This window comes from Symphalangus syndactylus, chromosome 2 (assembly GCF_028878055.3).
Source record: "Symphalangus syndactylus isolate Jambi chromosome 2, NHGRI_mSymSyn1-v2.1_pri, whole genome shotgun sequence".
Taxonomy (NCBI): Eukaryota; Metazoa; Chordata; class Mammalia; order Primates; family Hylobatidae; genus Symphalangus; species Symphalangus syndactylus.
This window is the reverse complement of record NC_072424.2, coordinates 147,688,874-147,713,785: the sequence shown is the minus strand read 5'-3', so window position 1 is coordinate 147,713,785 and position 24,912 is coordinate 147,688,874. Positions and strand designations below refer to the sequence as shown.

At 40.2% G+C, this 24,912-nt stretch overlaps 1 protein-coding gene across 1 annotated transcript; it reads left to right on the top strand.

Moving 5' to 3' along the window:
- The first annotated feature begins 365 nt into the window (after positions 1–365).
- PSMB1 (proteasome 20S subunit beta 1) lies at positions 366–19,136 on the top strand. Its single transcript, XM_055269867.2, has 6 exons — positions 366–715; positions 4,728–4,835; positions 7,857–7,938; positions 10,317–10,446; positions 16,934–17,040; positions 18,850–19,136. The coding sequence occupies exons 1-6, from the start codon at positions 603–605 to the stop codon at positions 19,033–19,035; spliced, it is 726 nt and encodes a 241-aa protein (XP_055125842.1). The 5' UTR covers positions 366–602; the 3' UTR covers positions 19,036–19,136.
- The last annotated feature ends 5,776 nt before the right edge of the window (positions 19,137–24,912 follow it).

The window sequence follows — 24,912 nt, the reverse complement described above, 5'->3', positions numbered from 1 at the left end:
GGCTTGTGTTTACACATGCATTTATATTCAGTTCTGCCACTCCCATTTCATGCACTGTTGTCACATGGCTCTATCCGCAGTTGCTTCTTAGTGGGACTTCAGCACGCCTTGATTTTCCCTTCTGTAGTTCATTGTGGCGTAATCATATGTTATACTGCTTGTTTTCTTTGTACTTTTTATTATCAGTGAGGTTGTGAGCTCTTTAAGGATACGAAATGTTATATACATTTTTTATTAGCCAGGACAATTAACGCTCCCGCCGTTATTCGAGTTGCCGTTGCGCCATAGTTCTGACAATTTTTTTGTACAGTCAGACTTAAATTTTTGTCCATTGGGGTGAATTCCAATGTTTTCTTCTAGCGGGAAGAAACCAAAAAACAAACAAAAAAAACCCTTTACATCTCTGTCAGCTTTTTTGGAATGGGCGGGACTCAACTACCAAAGGGACAAGCGGCCGTGTAGCCCTCCAGGAGCAACGACTAGCGCGAGATAGAGAGGCCGGGAGCGAATTTCAAGAGAAGCCGGAAGTGGCGTAACGTCCGGTCAAGGCAGCCATCTCGCCGTGAGACAGCAGGTGTCGGATCCGCAGGCGCAGCCGTGCGATGTTGTCCTCTACAGCCATGTATTCGGCTCCTGGCAGAGACTTGGGGATGGAACCGCACAGAGCCGCGGGCCCTTTGCAGCTGCGATTTTCGCCCTACGTTTTCAACGGAGGGTAAAAACCCCAGAGAGCTGCCGCTTTCACTTTCGCCCTTCCCCCATCTGCTGAAGCCTATTTAGGAGTCACCGCCGTGAAGGCGCTGCCCCGGTCCCCTGCAGGCCTCAGAACCCTGAGCTGACTGGGTCCGCACAAGGCCGGTCTCCCTGCCATCCTCTCATGCCCTGTGTTTCCCTCTTCAGGCTCGCTTTGCTCAAGTTTACTTGGTGATTGCGATACAGCCTTGGTTTTTAGGGTTTCCCGTTACAGTCCTGTCATTTGAGTTTTTATGTGGACCGTCACTCCATGCTCCTTGCTGCTGTAAGAAAGTAAAGTAGAAATTGAAACATAGCCTCTGCTCTGTGGAAGACCATTAAAACTGGACCTCATGTACACGTTTCTTGTGCCAGCAGGCGAGGGTAGAGGTTTAGCGTCTGAAACTTAGAAGTTAGGATTGTTTGGTCTGTGTTGTTAGATGCATAGCTGGGTTGGTAGCCGAAACGTCTAAAATTGTAGCCGCCTGATTTCTGTTATTTCTAATTGTAGCAGTTTAATCATTTTGTTTTATTTCAAATAGAAGGTGGGATTGGCTGAGCAAACTTAGTTTCATAGATAAGTGCTTTTTTTTTTAACGTTTAGCTTAAGTTCAGGAAAACAAAATACTCAGAAGATGGACCTTTTAGTATGTGTGTTCTTGTATGTTATGTTCAAGTTTTGGTTTTTATTTTAATTACCAGCTTTATCTTGAGTAGTATAATTTTCCGTGGTGGCACGCCAGAAATTTAGGGTTATAGAAAGATGCTCTGTTTAAGACTCTTGACAGGGAAGAGCTGTAAATTGATGCAGTGGTTATAGTTACCAGTCAAGCCTTGTACATTAAAATATACACACTCAATTTGAACGAACCGATGGTTCTTAAAACAAAAAATATTGGCTGGGCACTGTGGCTCGCACCTGTAATCCCAGGACTTTGGGAAGCCAAGGCAGAAGGATCATCACTTGAGGCCAGGAGTTGAAGACCAGCCTGCGCAACATAGCAAGACCCCATCTCTACAAAAATAAATTTTAAAAACAAAGCAAAAATGTTAATTGGTTCCTCATAAATTTGAAATATAAATGCACATTTTTGGAGTGTGTTAGAAAGATAATGAAAGTCTGATATTTGCCTTGGTTCTGCCACTAAAGGACACTTTGGGTACTTCTGAACTTCTTGAACCAAAATTTCCTTGTCTTCCTTAGCTTCATTGTTTTTGGTGAGACTCAAGAGAGATGCATTTTGTAAATTGCAAGCCGTCATCTTATTTAATCCTTATGAAAAGTGAATCTTAGATGGTATTAGCATCCTAGGGTTATATCAGACGTTAAACTGTCAGGGTCAGAGAGCTGGTGTGAAGTTGAGCCAGGACTTAATTCATAGCTATTTCACCACTGAGTTTATGGATGCTTTTCCGTTATACACCTTAACACTTCCTGTGATGACTAATTAAGTTGTGTATTGTAGGGAGGGTTATTGGACCCGTTTCGTGAGGCTATTCTCTATAAATAAGAATTTTCAGTGTTCAGTGTGCCCTACTCATTACTCACTTTTTAATCCCTTGTAATCCAGTTTAAGCCATTACTGCCCTAAAAATTACTTAGAACTTTCTGATTACTTTTTCTCAGTCATTGTTCTTTAGTGTTTACTGCAGCTGGCTCTCAGGCAGCCTTTGCTTCCACAAAATAAGGCCTCGTTCTCTTTTTCTACTCTGTCTTTAAATGTAGTTAAACAAGTCATTAGCCGCCTTGTTTATCGCTCAGCACTCTTTCATGTCTCATTGCTGGGAGGATTACTCCCAAATCTGGTTTTCCATTTCTGCCTCTCATGAGTCCCTCGATTCTGGCTTCTTCAGTAAAACATTTCTAACTGGTTTTTCTTCTCTCAAGATAACTCAAGACAGCTAACAAAACAAAAAGCAAGCTAATTATTACCCTCCATCTCCTTTTCTCCTTTTTTATTATTATTATTTTTTGAGGCAGAGTCTCACTCTGTCACCCAGGCCGGAGTGCAGCGGTGTGATCTCAGCTGACTGCAACCTCTAACTCCTGGGTTCAAGCATTTCTGCCTCAGCCTCCTGAGTAGCTGGGATTACAGGCGCCTGCCACCACGCCTAGCTAATTTTTGTATTTTTGGTAGAGATGGGTTTCACCGTGTTGGCCAGGCTGGTCTTGAACTCCTGATCTCAGGCAATTCACCCGCCTCAGCCTCCCAAAGTGCTGGGATTACAGGTGTGACCCAGAATGCTCGGCCTCCTCTCCTCTCCTTTAAAATACTTCTTATAATTATGCCATCATTCTGCTCATCTAAGTTCTAAATTTTGGATGTCATAATTGGTTTTCCCAGTTCCTAAAACATTTACGTATGTATAAAAACTTGTCTATTTTGTGTGTTTGTGATGATTTTGGATTTACTGTTCACCCTGCTACCTGACTATTGCATTAGTAGTATTAGAACGGTGTTTCCGTCCCATTTCATATACTATGTTATTCTCAGAGTAGTGTTCCTAAAACCCCACTTTATAAATGGAACTTTTCTCTCTCTTGCATTCCTTTTTTAAAGACCAGGTCTCACTCTAATGCCCAGGCACGATCATAGCTCACTGCAGCCTTGAACACCTGGGCTCAAGCAGTCCTCCCACCTCAGCCTCCTGAGTAGTTACAACTACAGATCATTCTTGCTCAGAATACCTGCAAGATTTCTTGCTAAAATTCCAAAATCTTTAGCTTGGCATTTGGGATTTTCTACAGTAGGAACCCTGTCCATCACATAAACCTTACGTCACTACATGTGCTTATGCAAAAAGGGCTGCCTGAATGAGTTGCTTGAATGTATGTACTATTTGAATTATTACCTGTTTTTGCCATTGCTTGCTGTTTGTATTACCTGGAATGCCATCCTTTTCTACTTGAGAGCTTTAGCACAAATCCCTCCTCAGTAAAAATAGTGGCTTAAGTTTCCCGAGTGCTTACATCTGTGAGGCACCATGCCTTTAATTTCCACTATTGCATTGAAGCAGTGGTTATAGTTATCAGTCAAGCCTTGTACATTAAAATATACACACCCAAATATACACACCTTGTGACACAGGTACTGTTATCATCAACTTGCATTTGGAGAATTTGCCCAAGATCACATACCTAGTAAGTAGCAAGAGCTACTGTCTCATGTAATTCCAGAGCCCAGGTGCTTAGTCATACTCCACTGCCATAGCACTTACAGCTAACACTTACTAGAGGACCAGCTATATGTCAGGGACTGCTGTAAGGGCTTTATATATTTGATCCTTTGAACACCCTAATGAGGTAGCAACTGAAGTGATCTCTGTTGTATATATGATGAAATTGAGGCTTTGAGAGGTAACTTACCCACAGTCTCATCTGCTAAATGGGAAAGCCACAATTAGAACCCAGGCAGTCTGCTTTTGGAATTCTACTATAAGTCTCTTTGATAAGCTGTCAAATTGTGCAGCCACAGAGGGAAAAATTTACTGTTTGTCCATTTATTTGTCATTATGTAAGGGCTTGGGTATAAAGAAATAAGCATTATATAGGCATTATATAAGGACTTGGATATAAAGAAATGAAAAAAGAAAAAAAAATCCCATCTTCTCTAAACTCATACAGCTTGCGTTGTAGTACCGCTGTCTATACCTGATCCTCAAGGGCACAGATGTGGTATTTAGTTGTTCTGTATTAGTAGTACCTTGTGCAAGTAAGTATTTAATGTGTTGGTGATGATAATTCATTGGCTTTTCTGTTACCTCCTGCCAAGGAGACTTTGCCCTGATTTCGGCTTATTAATAATTTTTTTTTTCCCAGGCAACTCGTAGCCAGGCATTCATTCTCTTCCCACTCATCTTTCTTCTTCCCATTTGAATCATGTTTTTGTTGACATCTAGAGTATTTTATCCCATTATGTGCTATGGAGCATTCTTCTATTTGTAGAGATAGGATTACCACCCTGGAGAATTAATTTTTTTTCTTTTTTCCCCAGTACTGTACTGGCAATTGCTGGAGAAGATTTTGCAATTGTTGCTTCTGATACTCGATTGAGTGAAGGGTTTTCAGTTCATACGCGGGATAGCCCCAAATGTTACAAATTGTAAGTAAATATTTCTAAAGACATTTCACAATGCCTTTGTAATGATTTAATGCTGTGAGAGTTTCTACTTCTAAATGATTGTTTCATGAGTTTTTAAGTTGCTGTTGGGAGCATTTTTATTAGAAAACCATTTTCTAAGTTAATGTTTCCTAATAATTCAGTGTGCAGTCTTAATAATATTTGCTATATTCAGGGTACCAAAAGTGCTTTTGGTAACCTAAATGTGTTCACCCCAGCATTTTACCATGAAAAATTTCAAATATACAGCAAAAGTAAGAGCGTTTCATAATGAAAACCCACATGCCATCACCTAGATCTTACTGTTTGTATTTTACTAAAATTACTTCACCACTTTTTCCATCTATACATTTGTCTTAGTCCATTTTATGCTGCTGTAACAGAATGCCACACACTAGGTAACTTATAACGGACAGAAATTTGTTGATTTACAGTTCTGGAGGCTGGGAAATCCAAGATTGATGGGCTGGCATCTGGTGAGGGCTCTCCTGCTGTGTCTTAACATGGTGGAAGGCCAGAGAGAGAAAGAAGACTGAGCGAACCCACTGCTGTGATAATGTCCATTCGTGAGGGCTGGGCCCTCAGGACCTAAACACCTGGTCCCAACTCCCATCACAATGGCAATTAAATTTCAACATGAGTTTTGAAGGGAACATTCAAACCACAGCACCATTAATCCATTAAATGAAATTTTTTTAAAATCTGCCTCCCCACTTTTTTTTTTACCTGAAACATTCATTTTAGAAATATCCTAAGCAATTGTATCCACAGCTCAGTTTTAATAGGCTAGCTACGTTTTTCGTAAAACATGAAAATAAAGCCAAAACTTAAAAAAAAAAAACCTGCATAAATCACCTGAGTACATACTGCAGATTAGCAGTGGTCTGTATTTAACAGTTTTGGAAATGCTTATAAATGGTCATGAATTCCTGGGTTAATTAAACTTGAACTGTAATAGGAATGGGACTTATGAGGTTTAAGTCCTTTGGACGGACGCTCCTTGTATTGTAGGAAGTAGGTACAGAAGAAAAGATACGTTGTCTTTCCTGGTCCCAGGGATGGCCCACATCTTAAAAAGCAATGAAGTTTGTTTTCATCTTCCCAGTTCTCTTTCTCTCCACTTGCATCTTTTGATAGCCCCTTTCTGCTTTCTGTTTATGGTGCTCGTGTTACCTTTTTTTCTCCTCAAGGACGACACTTGTACAACTTGAAAGTAGTAAATATTAGAAATAAGATTTTAAAACAACTTTATGGATACCATCCTCATACTAGCTTTTACTCATCTTTTAAATGTTGCTTTAGTTACATTTGCTGCTGAAGTGAGCATCTTTTTTTTTTTTTTTTTTTTTAATGAAACATGTCAGTTATAGAGAATAAGAACAATACAGCATTAACGAATGCCTATATATATCCCTCATCTCATGTCCTGTGGGGCTGACCTAGAACTAAGCTTGCCTCTTCCAAACCTATTTGAGACTGTATTCTTTGCATGAAAACTCCCATTCCTTTGATGCACCTGGATATTTGGGAAAAGCATCTTGAAGTTCTAAGATTTCTGCCTTTCCCTGTTGGTATTGTCAACCCATCTTGTTAGTAAAGGCAGTAAAGCCTGATAGGGGATTGGACGTCTTCACCTCAGTGCAGTGGGGTTGGTGGTAGGGATAGATCAGGTGATGTTAGTGATGACCCCAGAGGTGTCAGCTGCTCTTCTAGTAGGACAGGTATGGTTTGTGCGAGTCATTCATAAGTTTCCAAAAGGAATTATGTGGCCTCTTCAAAATACTGTTCAGGTTTCTTTATAGATTCCTATCAAGATCTAGGAATTAATTTTTGAAGTACACAGTTGAATTTGTATGTCTGTACCAAATTTTAATCCTTTCCATACAGATGGACATTTAGGTTTTGTTTTGTTTTGGGGTGCTATTTAAATGAGTACTCACTGGTGAGTCTAGAGCATCCCTTTGCATACTTGCATAAGTATATTGACAAGATGGATTTCTAGCAATAGAATTGTTGAAAGTGGTGTGTATTTAAATTTTTAATAGATACCACCGAATTGACCATCTAACAAGTTAATCAGTTTTCAATGGTTCCACAACCTCTCCAGCATTTAGTTAGGCATTTTTAGCCAGTATAATTCGTTGAAATAGTCTCTTTTTTAGATTTGGATTTCTGAGTAACATGGAGGCTCTTATGTTTATGGTGACTTAATGTCTCTTTTTTCTGTGACTTGTCTGTTCATAGAATGTTACCCATCTTTCCTTTATGTTGTTATTGCTTTTCTTATTTGTAAGAATCTTTGTAGAATTAAAATTAGACTTTGGTGGTAGATGCTACTAATATATTTTCTTAGGATTTTAAAAAGCTATTCATAAATTTCCCTGTAGAATTTTATGTAGTCAAATGTGTGAAATTTTTCTGTGTGGCCCTTGGATTGTGTTGTTTAAATCTACCTTCACGAGGCTGGGTGCAGTGGCTCACACCTGTAATCCCAGCACTTTGGAGGCCAAGGCAGGTGGATTACCTGAAGTCAGGAGTTCGAGACCAGCCTGGCCAACATAGTGAAACCCCATCTCTACTAAAAATACAAAAATCAGCTGGGTGTGGTGGTGGGTGCCTGTAATCCCAGATACTCGGGAGGCTGAGGCAGGAGAATTGCTTGAACCCAGGAGGCGGAAGTTGCAGTGAGCCAAGATTGTGCCACTGCATTCCAGCCTGGGTGACAAGAGCGAAACTCCATCTCAAAAATCAGTCAATCAACCTACCTACCTATCTTCCTCAGCCCAAGATAGTAAAAAAAATTCACCCATGATTTATTTAGTCCATTCATAGTTGCATTTTTAAAGTCTTTGTCCCACCTGTAATTCATCTGGAATAAGTGGCTGTTTGTCCCATTACCATTTAGGGAATAATGGGAATCAGAATTTTAAATTTAAAATTGCCAAAGATATGTTTTGCTCTACTATCTAACCAGCTCAATTTTCTGAAATGTGCTTTTTACAGAACAGACAAAACAGTCATTGGATGCAGCGGTTTTCATGGAGACTGTCTTACGCTGACAAAGATTATTGAAGCAAGACTAAAGGTAGATGCTTTTGTACATTTCTACACTATTTTAAATTAATAGTAATTCATTAAATTCTTTTAAGCCTACAGCATGACTGTTGGTCAAATAGCTAGAGAGTCACTAGGTTAGTAGATGAATTATAAATGTATGCTAGAAATGAAATGATATCATTAATGCAGGGTCATTAAAGTAACATAATGTGAAACAGCAGCACATTCCATTTGTTAAAGTCTTGTATCATATGAAGGGTTCTCTACCCTTTTAGAAGGAGCCTGGGAGGAGTTCTTCTTCTGAAGATACTCTTCCCTGAAGAACAAAGCAAATCAATTTCTGTGGCAGGAGAGAGCCCAGGAAAGATTTGACACAGGAGCTTGGTTTGCATCACCATCAGTTGACAACCTTTTCCTCTTTGCAGTGCCGTGCTCTTAGTTGGCAGGATGCATGAGTAGAAATACGAAAGAATGAATAAGCCAGGAGCTTGGATGAGAGGCACAACATGCGCCATTAACTTCTGTCACCTCACAGGCTTCAGTTGCTAGCCAGCTGCCAGAAGTCAGGAGTGATCCCATTCTGTTTTGCCTATTCATGAATAACACTTGAGATGATTTACACTTATGAGTGGTTACTGGAGTATATAATGTATTTGTTTAACTGACCCATGCTTTTTGAATGTGTAGAAAGGATTTCACTCAGTATTTATCAATTGTTAATGCTTTTTTAGAAACTTACATTGAAAGCTATAGTGATTTACATTTATTGGCATATTTATATGATAATTCCTAATGCTTATTTTATAAATGGGCGTTAGAAGACAAAAGTAAACATGATATTGTTAATAAAACAAGGAATGGTGAATTCAACATAATATACACCCCTTCCTGAAGTTTTTCTCTCATACTTTATTAGGTGGTGAAGTAAATAAATGTTGGTGCTTGGTTTTGAAATGAAATGGAATGAATTTTTTTTTTTTTTTTTTTTTTTTGAGACAGAGTTTTGCTCTTGTTGCCCAGGCTGGAGTGCAATGGCATGATCTTGGCTCACTGCAACCTCTGCCTCCAGGGTTCAAGTGATTATCCTGCCACAGTCTCCCGAGTAGCTGAGATTACAGGCACCTGTCACCACCCCACCCCCCCGTCTAATTTTTGTATTTTAGTAGAGATGGGGTTTCACCATGTTGGCCAGGCTAGTCTCGAACCCCTGACTTCAGGTGATCCACCCATCTCAGCCTCCCAAAGTGCTGGGATTACAGGCCAGCAGTGAGCCACTGTGCCCGGCCTATGAATAATTTTTTTTATATCGGAAAGACATTCCTGTATAAAAAACTTATCCGTTACTTGTAGTTCATTTCTAATCATTTTTCAGTGTTTTGGCTGTCATTGTTTAGTTTTATGGTGCTAGTTAGGCATCTGTCTGTCTATTTATTTAGAGACAGCGTCTCACTTTGTTGCGCAGGCTGGAGTGCAGTGGTGCAGTTGTAGCTCACTGTAACCTTCATCTCCTGTGCTCAAACATTCTCCCGCCTCAGTTGAGATTGCAGGTGTGAGCCACTATGCCTGGCCATTAGGGTTCTCATTAGAGATGTTTGCTATATGGTTAACAAAAATTGGTGATCTTGAATTCATTTTATGTTTATAATTTTTGTAAAGTTTCTTTAGCAGTGGATAATGTAGGGTTCCCAACGGTATAGTAAAGCTAGGATTTGCAGTCACTGTATTATCATGCTAAGACCCTGTTTTGGATGCTTGCGTTCTCTACTGTAGGTGTTTTAAGGATCACGACCACTGCTGTGTATTAAAATCATGCAGAGTAATAGTGCTGCCCTATGTCTTCTGTTCTCACAGAGATCTGCTCCACAAAGAGAGGGACTTACATTTAGCTTTGATCAGGGATTGGCATAATTTTTTCTGTAAAGGACCAGATAGTAAATATTTACAGCTTTATGGGCCATTTGATCTGCTTTTGTAGTGAAAAAGCAGCCACGGACAATATTCATAGAAATAGGGGGTAGGCTGGATTTGGCCCCTGAGCCAAACTACAGGGGTAGTTTGTTGACCCCGGTCTATATGCAGAATGAGGGAGAGAGATGGATTTAAACCCATCTTCCTTAGGCCACTTCATGTGCCCTTTCATGCACATTAGCTCTTGGATTTGCAATACCTGAGATAAGGGTGGTATGGAAAATACAGTCCTTAAACCACAGAGCTGAGGGCAAACTTGGCATTCCTTCCCTTAAAATTTTATGTTAGTAATACTGTGTTGGTTGATCATGAAGGAAATAGGCATGCTTTCCCCTTTCACTGTGGTATGCATTTATTTATTCACTTTATACTGTTGATTGTTCTAGTCTATAATGGCCTCTGCCTCTACATGCCTGTGACTTTTATCGATAATTGCAGATGTATAAGCATTCTAATAATAAGGCTATGACTACGGGGGCAATTGCGGCAATGCTGTCTACGATCCTGTATTCAAGGCGCTTCTTTCCATACTATGTTTACAACATCATCGGTGGACTTGATGAAGAAGGTAGAATTCCTTCTTTCTGGAACATGGTCGGGGGAGGAGTTATTATTCCCTAGATGTGTGTATCTCCATCTAGAGTTGAAAAGAACCATAAATACCATCTGACACAATTCTCATTTCATTTCTGATAATGAAAGTGATGAAGAAACTGAGGCTAATATATGACATCCAAAGTCGTATTAAAGCTCTAATAGTGAATGTTGAGCAGCCAGTTGTTTTACTATTTTCTCAGGATCTTGCATGAGTTAGTAGTAAATAATTAGGCATTTTTATCTTATAGAAAGAAATCGACCTAGAAAGCTTGACCTAAACGTGATTCTGAGTATTGAAAATTTTTTTATTAACAAATACACTTCAAAAAAGTTCTTTAAAGGTTTTAGAAGTCATTTGGGGTAATTAATAATAAGCATCTACTCCAGTGTTTTCAGAACTTTTTGAAACACCTCTTTGATTTTTTGTCAGAGTCAGACCAGGATTCCCTGAGAATATTAAGTCTTGTTACTTAATATTCCATCCTGTTTTTGATCCAGAGCTGCATTACCCCACATGGCACCAGTGTTTTCCACCAGTTCTCATTTGGATTGGCTTTTGGTTGCATCTAAAAACCAAATACAAGTACAATCTCCCAGGACAGATCTGTGTCACCATTTAGAGTAGTCCATTGAGATAAGAAGTTACAGAAGTGTCTAGACGCGGATATCATTGGAGGAAGCCCATCTTCTGTGTTCCTTCTGGCTGAACCTGTGGCTGAAGTTGCCCTAAAAGTGGGGGCAGAGGAATTCCTGTAAGGGACTGCCCTGAACCTAGTTGGGGTTCCAGAACACTAAATCTCAGGGTAATCAGTCAAAAGCATTTAGTGCTGCAGCAGTCCTCTCAGCAGACAGCAGGAAAAGATGTGTCCAAGGTGAGGGAGTTGATTTGAGTGTTGAAGGAATTTGTTTCGGGGCCAGGGATAGTTGCTATGTGTTTAGCAACAGGGGCAATTTCTCAGTGTTTCAAGCAATAGCCTAAACAACATTATCAGTGCCTGGGAATGTTCAAGGCAGGCCTTGGCTTGGGTCAGAGCCTCCAGGGTAATACATGCAGCTGGCCACATCACAGAGCGTCTCAGTTGGACACAGATAGAAAGCAAGGGGACTGGGGACCCTAAATCTTGTGAGGGAAAATTCTAAGAGGAAAGGGTCAAGCTTCACTTCAGCGCCCTGCCTCTCGGGTGTTGACTCCGATCCCTTTCTGTTTCGTGAGCGTTTTCTTTGCATGCGCGATCTCTGACTCAACATCCGCCCCCATACACAGCCTCGGGGAACATTCTGATCATTTTAGCTGCCATGGTTTAGGTGTAGACAAGTCAGGTTGACACAATTTCTTTTTAAGGCTTTCAACCTTACTTGAAAACCAAGAGAAAAAGTAAAGTGTAGAAATAGTAAAAATAGAAATGAATTACCTTTAACCTGGGTAATTAGAGTCTAGCTACAAATTAATTTGCCTAACTTAGCATGCTGGATGCTTCTGGTGTCTTTTTTGACTACGTTATGCCTGGCTTTAATGTCAGATTAATAGATTCAGATTTTAGCAACATTAAAAATAGCTGCCATTGAATTTCAGCAGGCCAGACAGCACCCTTTGAGTTTTTCTGAGAGTTAGAGAGTCTAATCTGGGAAAGCTGATATCTACTAAGCAGCAGACCTAAGATTCAGGTTTGGCTTTTGTTTCGCTTCAAAGCCCTGTTCTTTGATTTCCATGTAACAGTGTTGCTAGTTTTGGTGACAACCTCAGGTGTCTCTAGAACTGTCTTTCTAAGCTTGTCTGTCTGGTTGGCTTTCAAGTGTTCTTTTTTTTGAGACAGAGTCTCGCTCTGTCGCCCAGGCTGGAGTGCAGTGGCGCAATCTCGGCTCACTGCAAGCTCCGCCTCCCGGATTCACACCATTCTCCTGCCTCAGCCTCTCCGAGTAGCTGGGACTACAGGCGCCCACCACCACACCTGGCTAATTTTTTGTGTTTTTAGTAGAGACGGGGTTTCACCGTAGTCTCGATCTCCTGACCTCATGATCCGCCCGCCTCAGCCTCTCAGAGTGCTGGGATTACAAGCGTGAGCCACCGCACCCGGCCTTAAGTGTTCTTTAAACTAATTTTTATTTTATAGAGGAATTTGTGTGAATAATAAAGCAGGCCTCTAACTTTTTTTTCATTGCCCTAAGACAGTTTTCAGCTCTTTTACCTGTATTTCCTGGTACTTACCTCCATTTTCCAAAACTCTGTATTTGTACTGCACTCTTTTGAGATATCTTTTGGTGTTTTGTTCTGGTAGATGATGGTTCTTATTAGCTCTTTTGTGTCCTCTTCCTCATTAGCATCCTCCTTTAACACATTACACTTTTGGTAACATAGACCTTTAATGTTTTTATTATGACTAGATAGATATTGATCTTTGTTGCGCCAAGTAGCATGCATTAATATTTTCTTTCTTGTGTAATTTGTTTTTATTTTTTTCCTAAGTTAACTATCTCTAATTGGCTCAGATTTCTTTAAACTTTTTGTCAGTTCCTTGTACATTCTCTGAGTACAATTCATCTGGTTGTCAGACCTCACATACTAGGTGGATCCCTTTTCCCCTTGCTCCAGGATGGACCACTGCCATCCTGAGATTCCCCCACATCCTGTGCTCTCCTCTTTCTTGATTTATTTCCTTATTTTAGAGGCTTACCTTCTAAAAGATTTCTGAAAAAAACAAAACGGGACCTTTTTGAGACTTTGCTTTTAGGATCTTTTCTTTACCCTGGTGTTCTGAAATTGTATAGTGATGTTCCTTGCCTAGAGTTTCTCATTTGTTTTGTCCTCTTTCTCCACCTTCTTTCCTCTCCTCCTCCCCTACCCCTTCTCACCTTCTCCACAGCCACCTGGATTATGACCCGGCACTTTATTTTTGACTCCACATGTTATCCATGTCTGTCTTTTTTGTTCTACTTTATGTAGATTTCCTTAATTTTAGCTTTTCATCCTTTACTGATTGCTTTTATTTCTGGTGTCATTAATTTCCAAGAGCTCGTTCTTATTTTTTGTCTTTTTAAAAAAAGTCCTGTTTACTTTCTTTGCAGTTTTCTGTATTTCATCAGAATGCTTTTTTTTTCATGTTGTATGTTCATTTTTGACCTCTGTCTTCTATGTTAGAGGCTTCCTTCAAATTTCTGATTTTTTTTTTTTTTTTTTTTTTTTGCTGTCCATTCACATTGAAGAGTGTTGTACCAAAATTTGATTATGAAGGTGCTTGTTGACCTGGCTTGTCAACTGACAGCCATTAACTGGATGCTTAAGTAAGCAGCATTTTCTTCAGATGAAGAATTTCTTTAATCTTTTTTCCTGGGGTGAAGTGGGACTACAGGAAGAGAAGCCTGGTTGGCAGCTTTTTAGGCCTCGGAGGAGGAAGGGGGCTGAAGGTCTATGTTTTGTTTACATCAGCTTTCCATTTCATGTGTTTTGCCACTCTAGAGCCTGGTCCCTTAAGTCCAGAGCCTCTGCTAATGTCTCAGGAGACTTCCTTTACTGTCTTCTGTGTTGGTGGATGCAGGGACATGGAGAGCAGTGTTCCATATTGAAACCTTCAGGACAGCAAGGTCCACAGCTCTTTCCCTTGGTGTCAACCGCTGTCTGCACTAACCTGTCTTTAATCTCTTAGCTGCTCTCATGCCTTTTAAAAATTTTTCTCCCAAATTAAAAGTGGCTTTAGTTTTTCTGTAGTGAAAACAATCAGTACATGTTTATACGTACACTCATGCAGGTTTATGTAAGTAGGACTTTGGTATCTGTTTTTCTGTAACTATACATTATGTATTATCAAGAAGATCTAAGCTATGTGCATAATGATTTTTGTATTTAATTAAAAAATTTTTTTTCTTCTGTTTTTGCTGCTGTAACACATACCATCATTTACCTAACCAGTCCTCTAAAGGGCATTTTGGCTTCCTGTCTTCTTAATATAAACAAAATGATGAACATCCTTGTACATACATTTTTGTTTACTTCTCCAATTATGCTTGTCTTGCTAGAATAAACTTCGAGTAGTTGAAATATTGGATCAGATAAGTTTTTTTTTTGTATTTTGTTGACTGTACCCTTTCTGCAGGACACACCAGGACCCCGAGTACCGGATTTTATGTAACCTTCCCAGTATTAGAATTAACACATTTTGAAACATATTTTTGCCCATTGAACAGTCTATTGTTTTCATTTATATATATTTTTGGGCATGTTTTCATATGTTTATTGACTTTATAAATTTCCTCTTTGGAGACTGATGCATATATTAACCGTTGCCCATTTCCTTATTTGCAGGTTAGTTTTCTTCTTATTGATTTTCAAGAACTACATTCAACTGTGTCAAATGTCTGTAATATTATAGATGCTTCCAAGAGTGTTATTTGTCTCTTTTGGGTGGTGCCTTTTGCTACACAGAAATTTCTGTGTTTCATACAGTCTGATCTGTCAATCATTTCTTTATGATATTCAGTTTCTTGCCTTGTTAGAAAAACTTCTCCCATCCAAAGCTTAGCTGTATTTCTTTTAAGACTTGTCTGGTTTTATTTTTTACATTGAAATGATTGTGCTTTTTGGATTTTACTTTGATGAGGAAAAGCACTTTGTAGTCAAGATTCATGCCATTCTACATTTATTTTTATTTTTATTTATCTATTGATTTTTGCTGTTTTATACTGATTTTACTAGTGTCTCTCTTGCTTCTGCTAGGGGGTCTTTAAAGCTATGTTCTTGGACATAGCCCACCTTTTCTTTGGTTTGTTTTTTTAAATTTGTTGTGTGTGGTTTTCTGAGATTGGTTCCTTCCTTGGGTAAAGCTTTTGGGCCTCAGTTTACTTGTGGCCTGCCATCCTCATGAGAGATACAATCATTTTTCTGCCTTTACACCTTACATCTCTTTCTTTTTTTGTGTATTGAGGTTAGTGGATTGCCTGCTGATCTCATGTCTTGTCCCAAGCTTGCTTCCAGCAAAAATACTTCCCACAGTTTCTTAGGTGACTTCAGATTGTGCCTTCTTCCTCAAAGAATTCAGTTTACACAATTCTTTTTTTTTTTTTTTTTTTTGAGACCGAGTCCCGCTCTGTTGCCCAGGCTGGAGTGCAGTGGCGTGATCTCGGCTCACCACAACCTCCGCCTCCCAGGTTCAAGCGATTCTCCTGCCTCAGCCTCCCAAGTAGTTGGGACTACAGGCGCGTACCACCATGCTCAGCTAATTTTTGTATTTTTAGTAGAGACGGGGTTTCACTGTGTTGGCCAGGCTGGTCTCAAACTCCTGACCTCGTGATCTGCCCACCTTGGCCTCCCTGAGTGCTGGGATTACAGGCATGAGCCACCGCGCCTGGCCAAGTTTACGCAGTTCTGTAGTAGAACACATACAAAGCTAACAGTGGCAGTTGTACATGGTTAGTAAGGAGATTGTCCCTATATCACATCTCCCAGGGTACTGAGTTCTGGTATATAATGTGTTTTCCAAATCAGTTATGTTTTTCAAAAATCATACCTTGTAAATGACTCGTGATTTCTCATACCCAGAACACAGTTGTTTTTCTAACAGGCCTTTTTAAAAATTGTAGAATTACCTGTGTTCTTTGTAATAAACTCAATATAGAAGCATATGAATTAATTCCCTTCTTTTCTTGCCTCTAATTCTGTGCTCAAAGATGACCAACCACAGTTTGTTATTTATCTTTCCAGACTTTTTTGTGCTTGTACAAACAAATAGTTTTCTTATTCTTTTAAACAAAAACAGTATTGTATTTTACAAGTTACAGAATTATCTTCATTTTACTTTGTCTTGCGGATGTGTCCCTTGGACCTGTCTATATACATAAGTTGTGCTTTCCTTCAAGTTCTCCTCTTCATTAGCTTAGGAGAGCCAAGAAATAAAGACTTTCTTATAAATTACTGTTTGAGTTTGGCTGATGTGCCCTACAGAAACCTTACCATCTCTCTCTGTGTTCTCCCTACTCTCTTATGGGTCCTTACCTACTCCCATGGCTTGGATTATTTTCGTGTATTCTCATGGCTTCCAACTCTTTTACATCTGCAGTGGTTAATTCTCTTGTCATCTTTACCTGAAGATCATAAAAATGCCTTTCTCCCTCTTACCCACCCTTTCTGTGTTACTCAATGTTGTATTTTAACTCCCAAGCATACAGCTTACCCTTGAACAACACACCAACACAGGGATTGGGGCTGTCTGCTGGGTGGCACCTGTGCAGTGGTGACTGTGTTCTGGCTGTCACCTGTGCAATGGTGACTGTGTTCTGGCTGTCACCTGTGCAACAGTGTGTGTGCTGCAGCTGTCACCAGTGCAACAGTGACTGTGTTCCAACTGTTCCCTGAAGTTTTAGCCGAGGTGATAGTCTGTTTTGTGTCACGTTTTGACCTGATTTATTTTTGCGATGATTTGGGATTGTGATTGGATGCCATCCTTATGAATATTGTTTTCTTCTTTAAGGAAAGGGGGCTGTATACAGCTTTGACCCAGTAGGGTCTTACCAGAGAGACTCCTTCAAGGCTGGAGGCTCAGCAAGTGCCATGCTACAGCCCCTGCTTGACAACCAGGTAATGATACTGTGTCCAGCTTGTCATGGTGTTCAGTTGAAGTGCTTTCCTCCAAGTTCTCCTCTTCATTAGCTTAGGAGAGCCAAGGTATAAAGACTTTCTTATAAATTACTGTTTGAGTTTGGCAGATGTGTCCTACAGAAACGTTATGGTCTCTCTCTGTGTTCTCCCTACTTTCTTGTGGGTCCTTACCTACTCTCATGGTTTTGATTGTTTTCCTGTATTCTCATGGCTTCCAACTCTTTTATGTCTGTAGTGGTTAATTCTCTTGCCATCTTTACCTGAAGATCATAAAAACGCCTTTCTCCCTCTTACCCACCCTTTCTGTGTTACCCAATACTGTACTTGAACTCCCAAGCAGACAGTTGACCCTTGAACAACACAGGGATTGGAGCGCCAATTCCCCGAGCACTGGAAAATCCACATATAACTTTAGACTCCCAGAAAACTTTACTAATAAGCCTACTGTTGACTGGAAGCCTTGCCAATAATGTAAACTGGATTATCACGTATTTTACATATGTATTTTGTGCTGTATTCTTACGATAAATAAACTACAGGAAAGAGAATGTTACTAAGAAAATCATAGGAAGAGAACATACATTTACAATACTGTATTTGTTGATACTGTAAGTTTACATCATCTGTTTACAAGGAGAATCATCTGTCTGGAGTGATGGACAACCACAGCTGCAGACCTCAATCTACAGTACATATCAAGCAATTCAGCTTTTTCTTGTAATGTCATAACTTTCCCTGCTTCTTGGGGAGCACTTCCAGCATCACTAATAGCACTTTGTTTGGGTCACTTGTTATTTAAGGTTTATAATATTGCACCAAACACAATGAAAAACAAAGGAGAACATTGAGAGATCACTTTAACTTTTTATAATCAATTTATGTGTATTTTATGGTAGTAAATGATAAAATAGCTAGTATCTACATGTAGTTTATACATTTGTGACATACCTTTCTCTTAATTTTTAAGATATTTTTAGGCTACTTGGCTCATCTTGAGTTTTTTCAAATTGTTGCAAGTCTCCAAAAACTTTTCAGTATGTTTATTGAAAAAATTTATATATAAGTGGACCTGAGCAGTTGGAAACTGTGTTATTCAAAGGTCACCTGTATTTCTAATTTGTTCCTCTTTTTGATTACTGCTGGCTAAATTCAGACCTACATTATTAGATTATTGGATTTATTTCCTAACATCTTTTCTGCCTACAAGCTTACTTCTCTAATTCATCCTGCTCAGTTTGCTGAAGGATGGTCATATATAGCTACTCCTCTGCTTATTGCTTATTGACCTCGTCTCCTGTCACCCCACTACACCCAGACCCTAACTCTGCTTTTCTCAGAAAAGATGTGCTTTTCCTGACTCCATCCCACATCTTCAGTCTGGAATGTTCTATGCTCTTCAGTGTAGCCTTCAGCGCTCACCTACTTAAAAGTGCTTTTTGCTGAAGCCTATCTTCTAGGAGACTTAGTGGACATCTGTTGGGTCTCTCCTGGCTCTTATTTTCTTCTTAGTTATAACAATTCTCTCATCACTTTGCTTGTATATGTCCACCTCTCTAGGTCATGTGCTTCTCAAGAGTGGGAGCTTTGCCAGGGAATCCTTGTCAGATTTCTGATGTGTGTAATTCATCCAGGTCTGGAAGGGTCTTTATTCAGTCTGAGGGACATTTTAATTTTGTGTAGTATTTTCATCACAAATCCTCGTACACATGAGGGTATTGGAAGAAACTTGAACCTTTCCTTTGTGCTTACTGTCACATGACATCTCACCCAAGTTTCCTGTCCCACCAGGTTGGTTTTAAGAACATGCAGAATGTGGAGCATGTTCCACTGTCCTTGGACAGAGCCATGCGGCTGGTGAAAGATGTCTTCATTTCTGCGGCTGAGAGAGACGTGTACACTGGGGACGCACTCCGGATCTGCATAGTGACCAAAGAAGGCATCAGGGAGGAGACTGTTCCCTTAAGGAAGGACTGATCTGTGTGCTGTTATCACCAGTCAGTTCAGAACTGGTTGATTTTGTACTTTGGAACTGTAGCTTGGATGGTTTTGTTTATTAAAAGAGAAACCTGAAGTAACTCATTTTGCTATAACTTGTCTTCTCTAAGCAGGACAGATATAGGAAGTAGAATTTCTTTTAATTTTCTTCATTTTTCCCACCCTTTTCTATTTTTCCAAGATTTTTTTTTTTTTTTGCATTTTAAGTAATGAAAACAGGTCATGTTAGTTTTCCCTTACCCTAATGAGCTAGGAATTTCTCTGTAAAAGTTGACCTTTTGGGCAAACTTATGAAGAGGGCTCTGGTGTTTATTCAGCCAGCTTGCCTGAAGGGACCTTTAAACCATCCAGAAGGGAGAGTATTTACTAGGGTTTTATTAAGACTCTAATGGTTATAAATGAAATATCTTAAGATTTTTCACTTCTGGGACTGTTAAGTGGTCTGGAATAGCTATTTTGGAGAAAAATCTTCAACCAAAATAAAATTGTAAAAAAAAAAATAGGCCTTTATACAAGCTTTAGCCGGAAATCTGGGATAATTTTTACAAGCACTTTAGTAATGTTATAATTGAGACCTAAGTTTTGAAAGAGCCAAAGTTTTTGTTTTAGATCTATTAAATACATTTTAACTCCATTATGATAATTTGAGTACTTTTCTTGTTATTGAACAAGTCAAATTATACGTAACATGGGAGTTATTGTTTGCTTTGTACCAGAACAACCTGTGGTGTAAATGGAATTTTACTAAGTTGGTGGTTAATCTTAGATACCACTTTTGTTTATTTTGCCTTTTATAAATAATTTAATTCAAATATGAAAAGCTTCTAGTAGATACACATTGTAAACATTTATTGCACAAACATCAATACTATCACTCACTATCACAGGCATTGGGGACACAGTGGTAACACCTGGTTCATATTTCTTTTACAGTGTCTGTATGAGGATTCTCCAAAGACTCAGAACCAATAGGATATGTTTGTATATAGAGAGAGATGAGAAAGGGTTTATTAAAGAAATTGGCTCACTCAATTATTGAGACTGAGAATTCCCATGCCTGGCCGTCTGCAAGCTGGGGAACCAGAGAAACTGGCAGCATGGCTCAGTCCAAGTCTGAAGGCCTCACAACCAGGGAAACTGATGGTATAACCCTTGAAGTCCTGAAAATAAGGAGTTGGGTGTGAGGGGTTGCTAATTAAGTCCCTGGCTCGAGGAGGAAGACAGTGAATTATTTGCCTTTGCCTTTTGGTGCTATCTGGGCTCCATTCAATTGGATGGTGCCTGCTCACACAGGCTGATCTGCACTAAGTCCACAAACTCCTAGGCCAGTCTCCAGAAACATCCTCACAGACAAACCCAGAAGTAATGCTTTTCCTGCTGTTTTGATATCCTTTAATCCAGTCAAGTTGACACCTAAAATTAACTATCCCAATGTCCCAACTAAAAACTGTAGACTATCCCATTTCAAATCGACATTTTTCCTTCTTTATATACACTAGGTATATTCTTCATTCTAAAGGATTTCCCATTTTGGAATTTTCTGTTTATATAAAGTTGTGTATCTAGGATTTTCTATAAGGTTCTCACCTCCCAAGGTGTATAGGGAAGTTCTACAAATTGAGTAATGATTGATGGCACATAATTAGTGTTTCATGATTTTTTTTACAACCTTCAGCTAACAGTTTTAATCCAGTATTGCTGTAGACGTTGAACATGGTCTCAGCTTTGGAGTCAACATGACAGTCCAGAATGTGCTTGGCATATGGCTCCTAGAGCTAACCTGGCTACTAGTTATTTGGGTAGCTTTTACAGATCATTCAGGCACATTCCTTGTGTGAAAAGAAAACCTTTGATAAAGATTAGAAGTATGATTCATTCTTAAGAGTTAGCCTTGAAGATTCCAGTGAGAAGCTGCTGTTATGTAGAGACTTTCTCTTCATTACTGCCTGCAAGGGGATTGGAAGTATCTGGTAATATTACAAATGATTGATGGAAAACTGCTTGAGAGGTTGGCCATGACTCCATTTATACACACGGAATGCATGTAGATGTTTGGATTTGTCTTAACTATCAGACAGATTGCATAAATACTTTCGAGCAGTCTGCTCAGTGGGGCTATGCTGCCTTGGGAGGTTAGAAACAATACTGAGCCTGTGACTGCCAGGTACCACTCTCGCGCCTCCATATTTCTCATGCGGCCATAGCTCCTGCTCTAGTCACGGTGACTGCAAGCCTACCCAAGGGAACGTAGACAATTCAGTAGGAAAATAGTATTTCTTACCAAAATGTCTTGGCCAAGCACAGTGGCTTACGCCTGTAATCCTAATACTTTAGGAGGCTGAGGTGGGGAAATCACATGAGCCCAGGAATTTGAGACCAGCCTGTGCAACATGGCCAAACCCCCTCTCTACAAAAAATTAGCCAGGGATGGTGGCACACGCCTGTAGTCCTAGCTACTCAGGAGGCTGAACTGGAAGAATCACTTGAGCCCAGGAGGTCAAGGCTGCAGTGGGCTGTGATCGCGCCACTGCACTCCAGCCTGGGTGACAGAGCAAGACCCTGTCCCAAAAAAAAAAAAAAAAAAAAAGCGTAATTATTACCCTGATAGTTTTCCTTTTTCTGCCTTTCTGTACCTGTTACCTGGGTGAACACTTAATGGCCCAAAAGTGTATTAATGCTTTCTGATTCTAGGTCTCTCATTCCTTGTATTTGTGAATTTCAAACTGTAACTGGGAGATTCCCTGTATCAGAATTACATAGAGCAGTTGTTCAAAATGAACTCCTAGGTTCAACAGACCTATTGTCCCAGTCTCTGAGCTAGAAATCCCAGGTGATTCTTATGCATACACAATTTGAGAACTTCTTTAACTCTTCATCAGACAGGTTCAATCAGAAGCCCTAGGAGACATAAAAAGATTTATCACAGAGTTTGGCCTCACATAAGAGGAGCTGATTAGATGATCTATGTGAGCCTGTTTCTGTTTGGTGCTAAGAGCCTAAAACCCATAGCACAGGCTGTCAAAGGGGTGATGGTGCAAAAGGAGGAGGGTCAACATACTGGATTGTGACCTGGGACCATGGGGGACACCTGTGGCAGTCCCACTACCTTAGAACTTTCACTTCAGTGATCAGGTACTGGCCTCCTTTTTCATGGCTAGACATGCACCTGGCCCAAGAGCTTGGGAGAAGTTGCAGAAGGGCCTGACAGGAGCTTCAGGAGCTGGGACCCCATGTGCAGCCATGCCACCAGGTGAGTCAGCAGGTAAGGAACACACATGAGCGGTGACAGCCCATCATGCTCTGCTCAGCAGCACAAGAGCAGATGGCTGCTGCCTCACTGCACCTTCTGCATCTTAGCCTCCCTTGTCTGAGTGCAAACCCACCAGAGTTGTTCAGTACCTATCAGTGGTCTTCACTACTCCATGAAGTCCAAGTCATTCTTCTTCACTTTGTGAAATTACTTCAAACTTAAAGCTGTTGGAACTTTAAATTATTCTGAGCCTTGAAAGAAACGTGGCTATGCAGCCTGAGTCATGTGGCATGCAGGCGCAACTTCTGCCTTTTTTCTGCCTGTAAATAAGACAAAAGGGCACCAGATATAAGACCCCTCAAATCACTACTCCTCCTCACAGAGTAATAAAGTAATCTTGGGATGAGCGGCAATCTGTAACCAATCAAATTGCTGTGGCGAATGCACTGGACTTGTATGGAAAATGTGATCCTGCCAAAATTTCTAAGTGAAACCTTAACTTCCCCACTTTGAAACATTAACCTTACTGGTTTAGAGCCAGTGTTTCCAGGTGGCCATTCTCAAGCTCTGCACTCGAATTAACCCTCTACTTAATCATATTTTCTGAATCTCATTATTTAAGGTTGATAGTTTTCAGATCCCTCCACGCCATTCTCGCCTCCCCACCCAACTCCCTACCTCTTCAACATACTTCTTCAGCTGCTTTGTTAAGTGGGTGTGATATTCTCATTCTTCAGACTTCGTGTACTGTCCTCTTGAACTTTATAAATCATACTCCTAAAGTCCAGATCAAGTTTTATTTTCTCTATTGAGATTTTCCCAACTTTTCTAGATTTTATGAACTTCTTCTGAGCGTCTATTAACCTGATACTTAGTTTATATTAAATATGAATGCAATTGTTTGCTGTTATTTCTTAAATATTGCCCCTCCCATTTACTTTTCTTATATATCCATTATACAAAGTTTGGACACATAGGAGGCACCTAAAACCTATAAAGAGACATGGAACTTGTTTAAAGGACCCAGGAGTGATCCGTTTGTTGGTGTTAATTGAAAATCCATCCTGCTGCCTACGTCTGGTTGTGAGAGAAACATTAAATCTGTGAGCAGTGCAAACTTCTTTCCATCCCTGCTCTGGAGTTCCTAGCAGCAGGCCTGGGTCTAAACATGGGAAGGAGCTTCAAATCCTTTATTTCAAGTTGTCACTTCTATGGAGGGGTAGTAGCTCTGTCCATGGGCAATTTGGAATGTTGGAGGAGCCTGAAGGCAAGTGGAGTTAGGAATACAAGTGTCTCACCCTTGAGTTCTGCTCAGCAGGACGAAGAATATGGGTGCATAGCTTCACCCACAGGATCACTACTGATTTATCTGTTGACATACTGTGCTAGTTTTCTCCCTACACCGGGAGGATCCATAGTGTATGTGGGTGCATTTCAAGGCAGCCACTTTGTATGGCCACTATGTCCAATGAAAGGAGAGGCCTGTGGCCCCACTCTTGTCATGAGCACCCTCCCAGCCAGGCTCGGTGTCTTGTGCCTCCGCCAGACAGAGCTTCATGTGCATCTGCTCCACTCTTGAATGAGTTTAGCTGCCAAGTTTCTCTCCCTTGTCTGAATAATCTTTGAAAAATATTTCTATAATGGGAAAATATTTTTAAAACAGCATGGGGCATGAGCAGATGTCCACAGGGCTGATTGTTAGAAAGTATAGGTGATCGAAAGTGTGATCTTCCCACTTTGTCCTCAAGCTGACCAATGGCCTGATCTCTTCTGCAGTGAGAACCTGCTGGAGAGTTGGCTGAGGTTCAGGAAATCAAAGGGACCTTCATTCTTCAATGAAAGCCAGGCTCCACATCACCCTCCAAGAGGCCGCCAGATGGCAGTGTTGACTCATCCAGCCTCTGTGAGAACCATAGTTTTCTAATGCTCAGAAAACTGCTACCACAGTTTTCTAGTGCACAGACTTTACTGAGTGACTAGGAAGGGGCCTTGAGCCTAATCATAAATCCTGTTTTATAACCTGGAAGGAGGTACACCTTGTTGCTGTCCTAAATCTCAGCTATTCCTCAGATCAAAGCGGAAAAGACAGAAGGAGATAAACCCAGCAAAATTGGTAGTAACCTATGCTGGAGGTGTCCTAGGTGTATGTAGGGGTTGGGAGGTGGGTGGGTGTGGGAGAGGGAAAGGCGGGGGAGAGAGAGAGAGAAGAAGAACAAGGAGGAGGAGGAGGAGAGAAGGGAGCAGGGGACTGGTTGTGGTTTGGAGAGACAAAAATCAGAACACAGAACTATTTTGGAACTATATACTTTCATAAACAAGGAAACTAATGGACAGATAATACATTAAAGTGCTCTGTGCAGGCTGCTGACTAGTGGCAGAACAGATTAAGACTCAGTGTTTGGTTTTTCTACTTCTCTCTCTCTCTGGGTTTTCTTTGTTTTGTGCTATCAAGTTCTTCTTATTTCTTTTACTTCAATAAATTTCCTTCAAATGAATCTAGATGTTATGATGATCTAAGTACACAAGTTGATAAATGCAATTGAGATTCTTGGTTGAAGATTTTGTGTAGGTGGTATTAGTAGAAAGTATCCACAAAGTCATAGAGC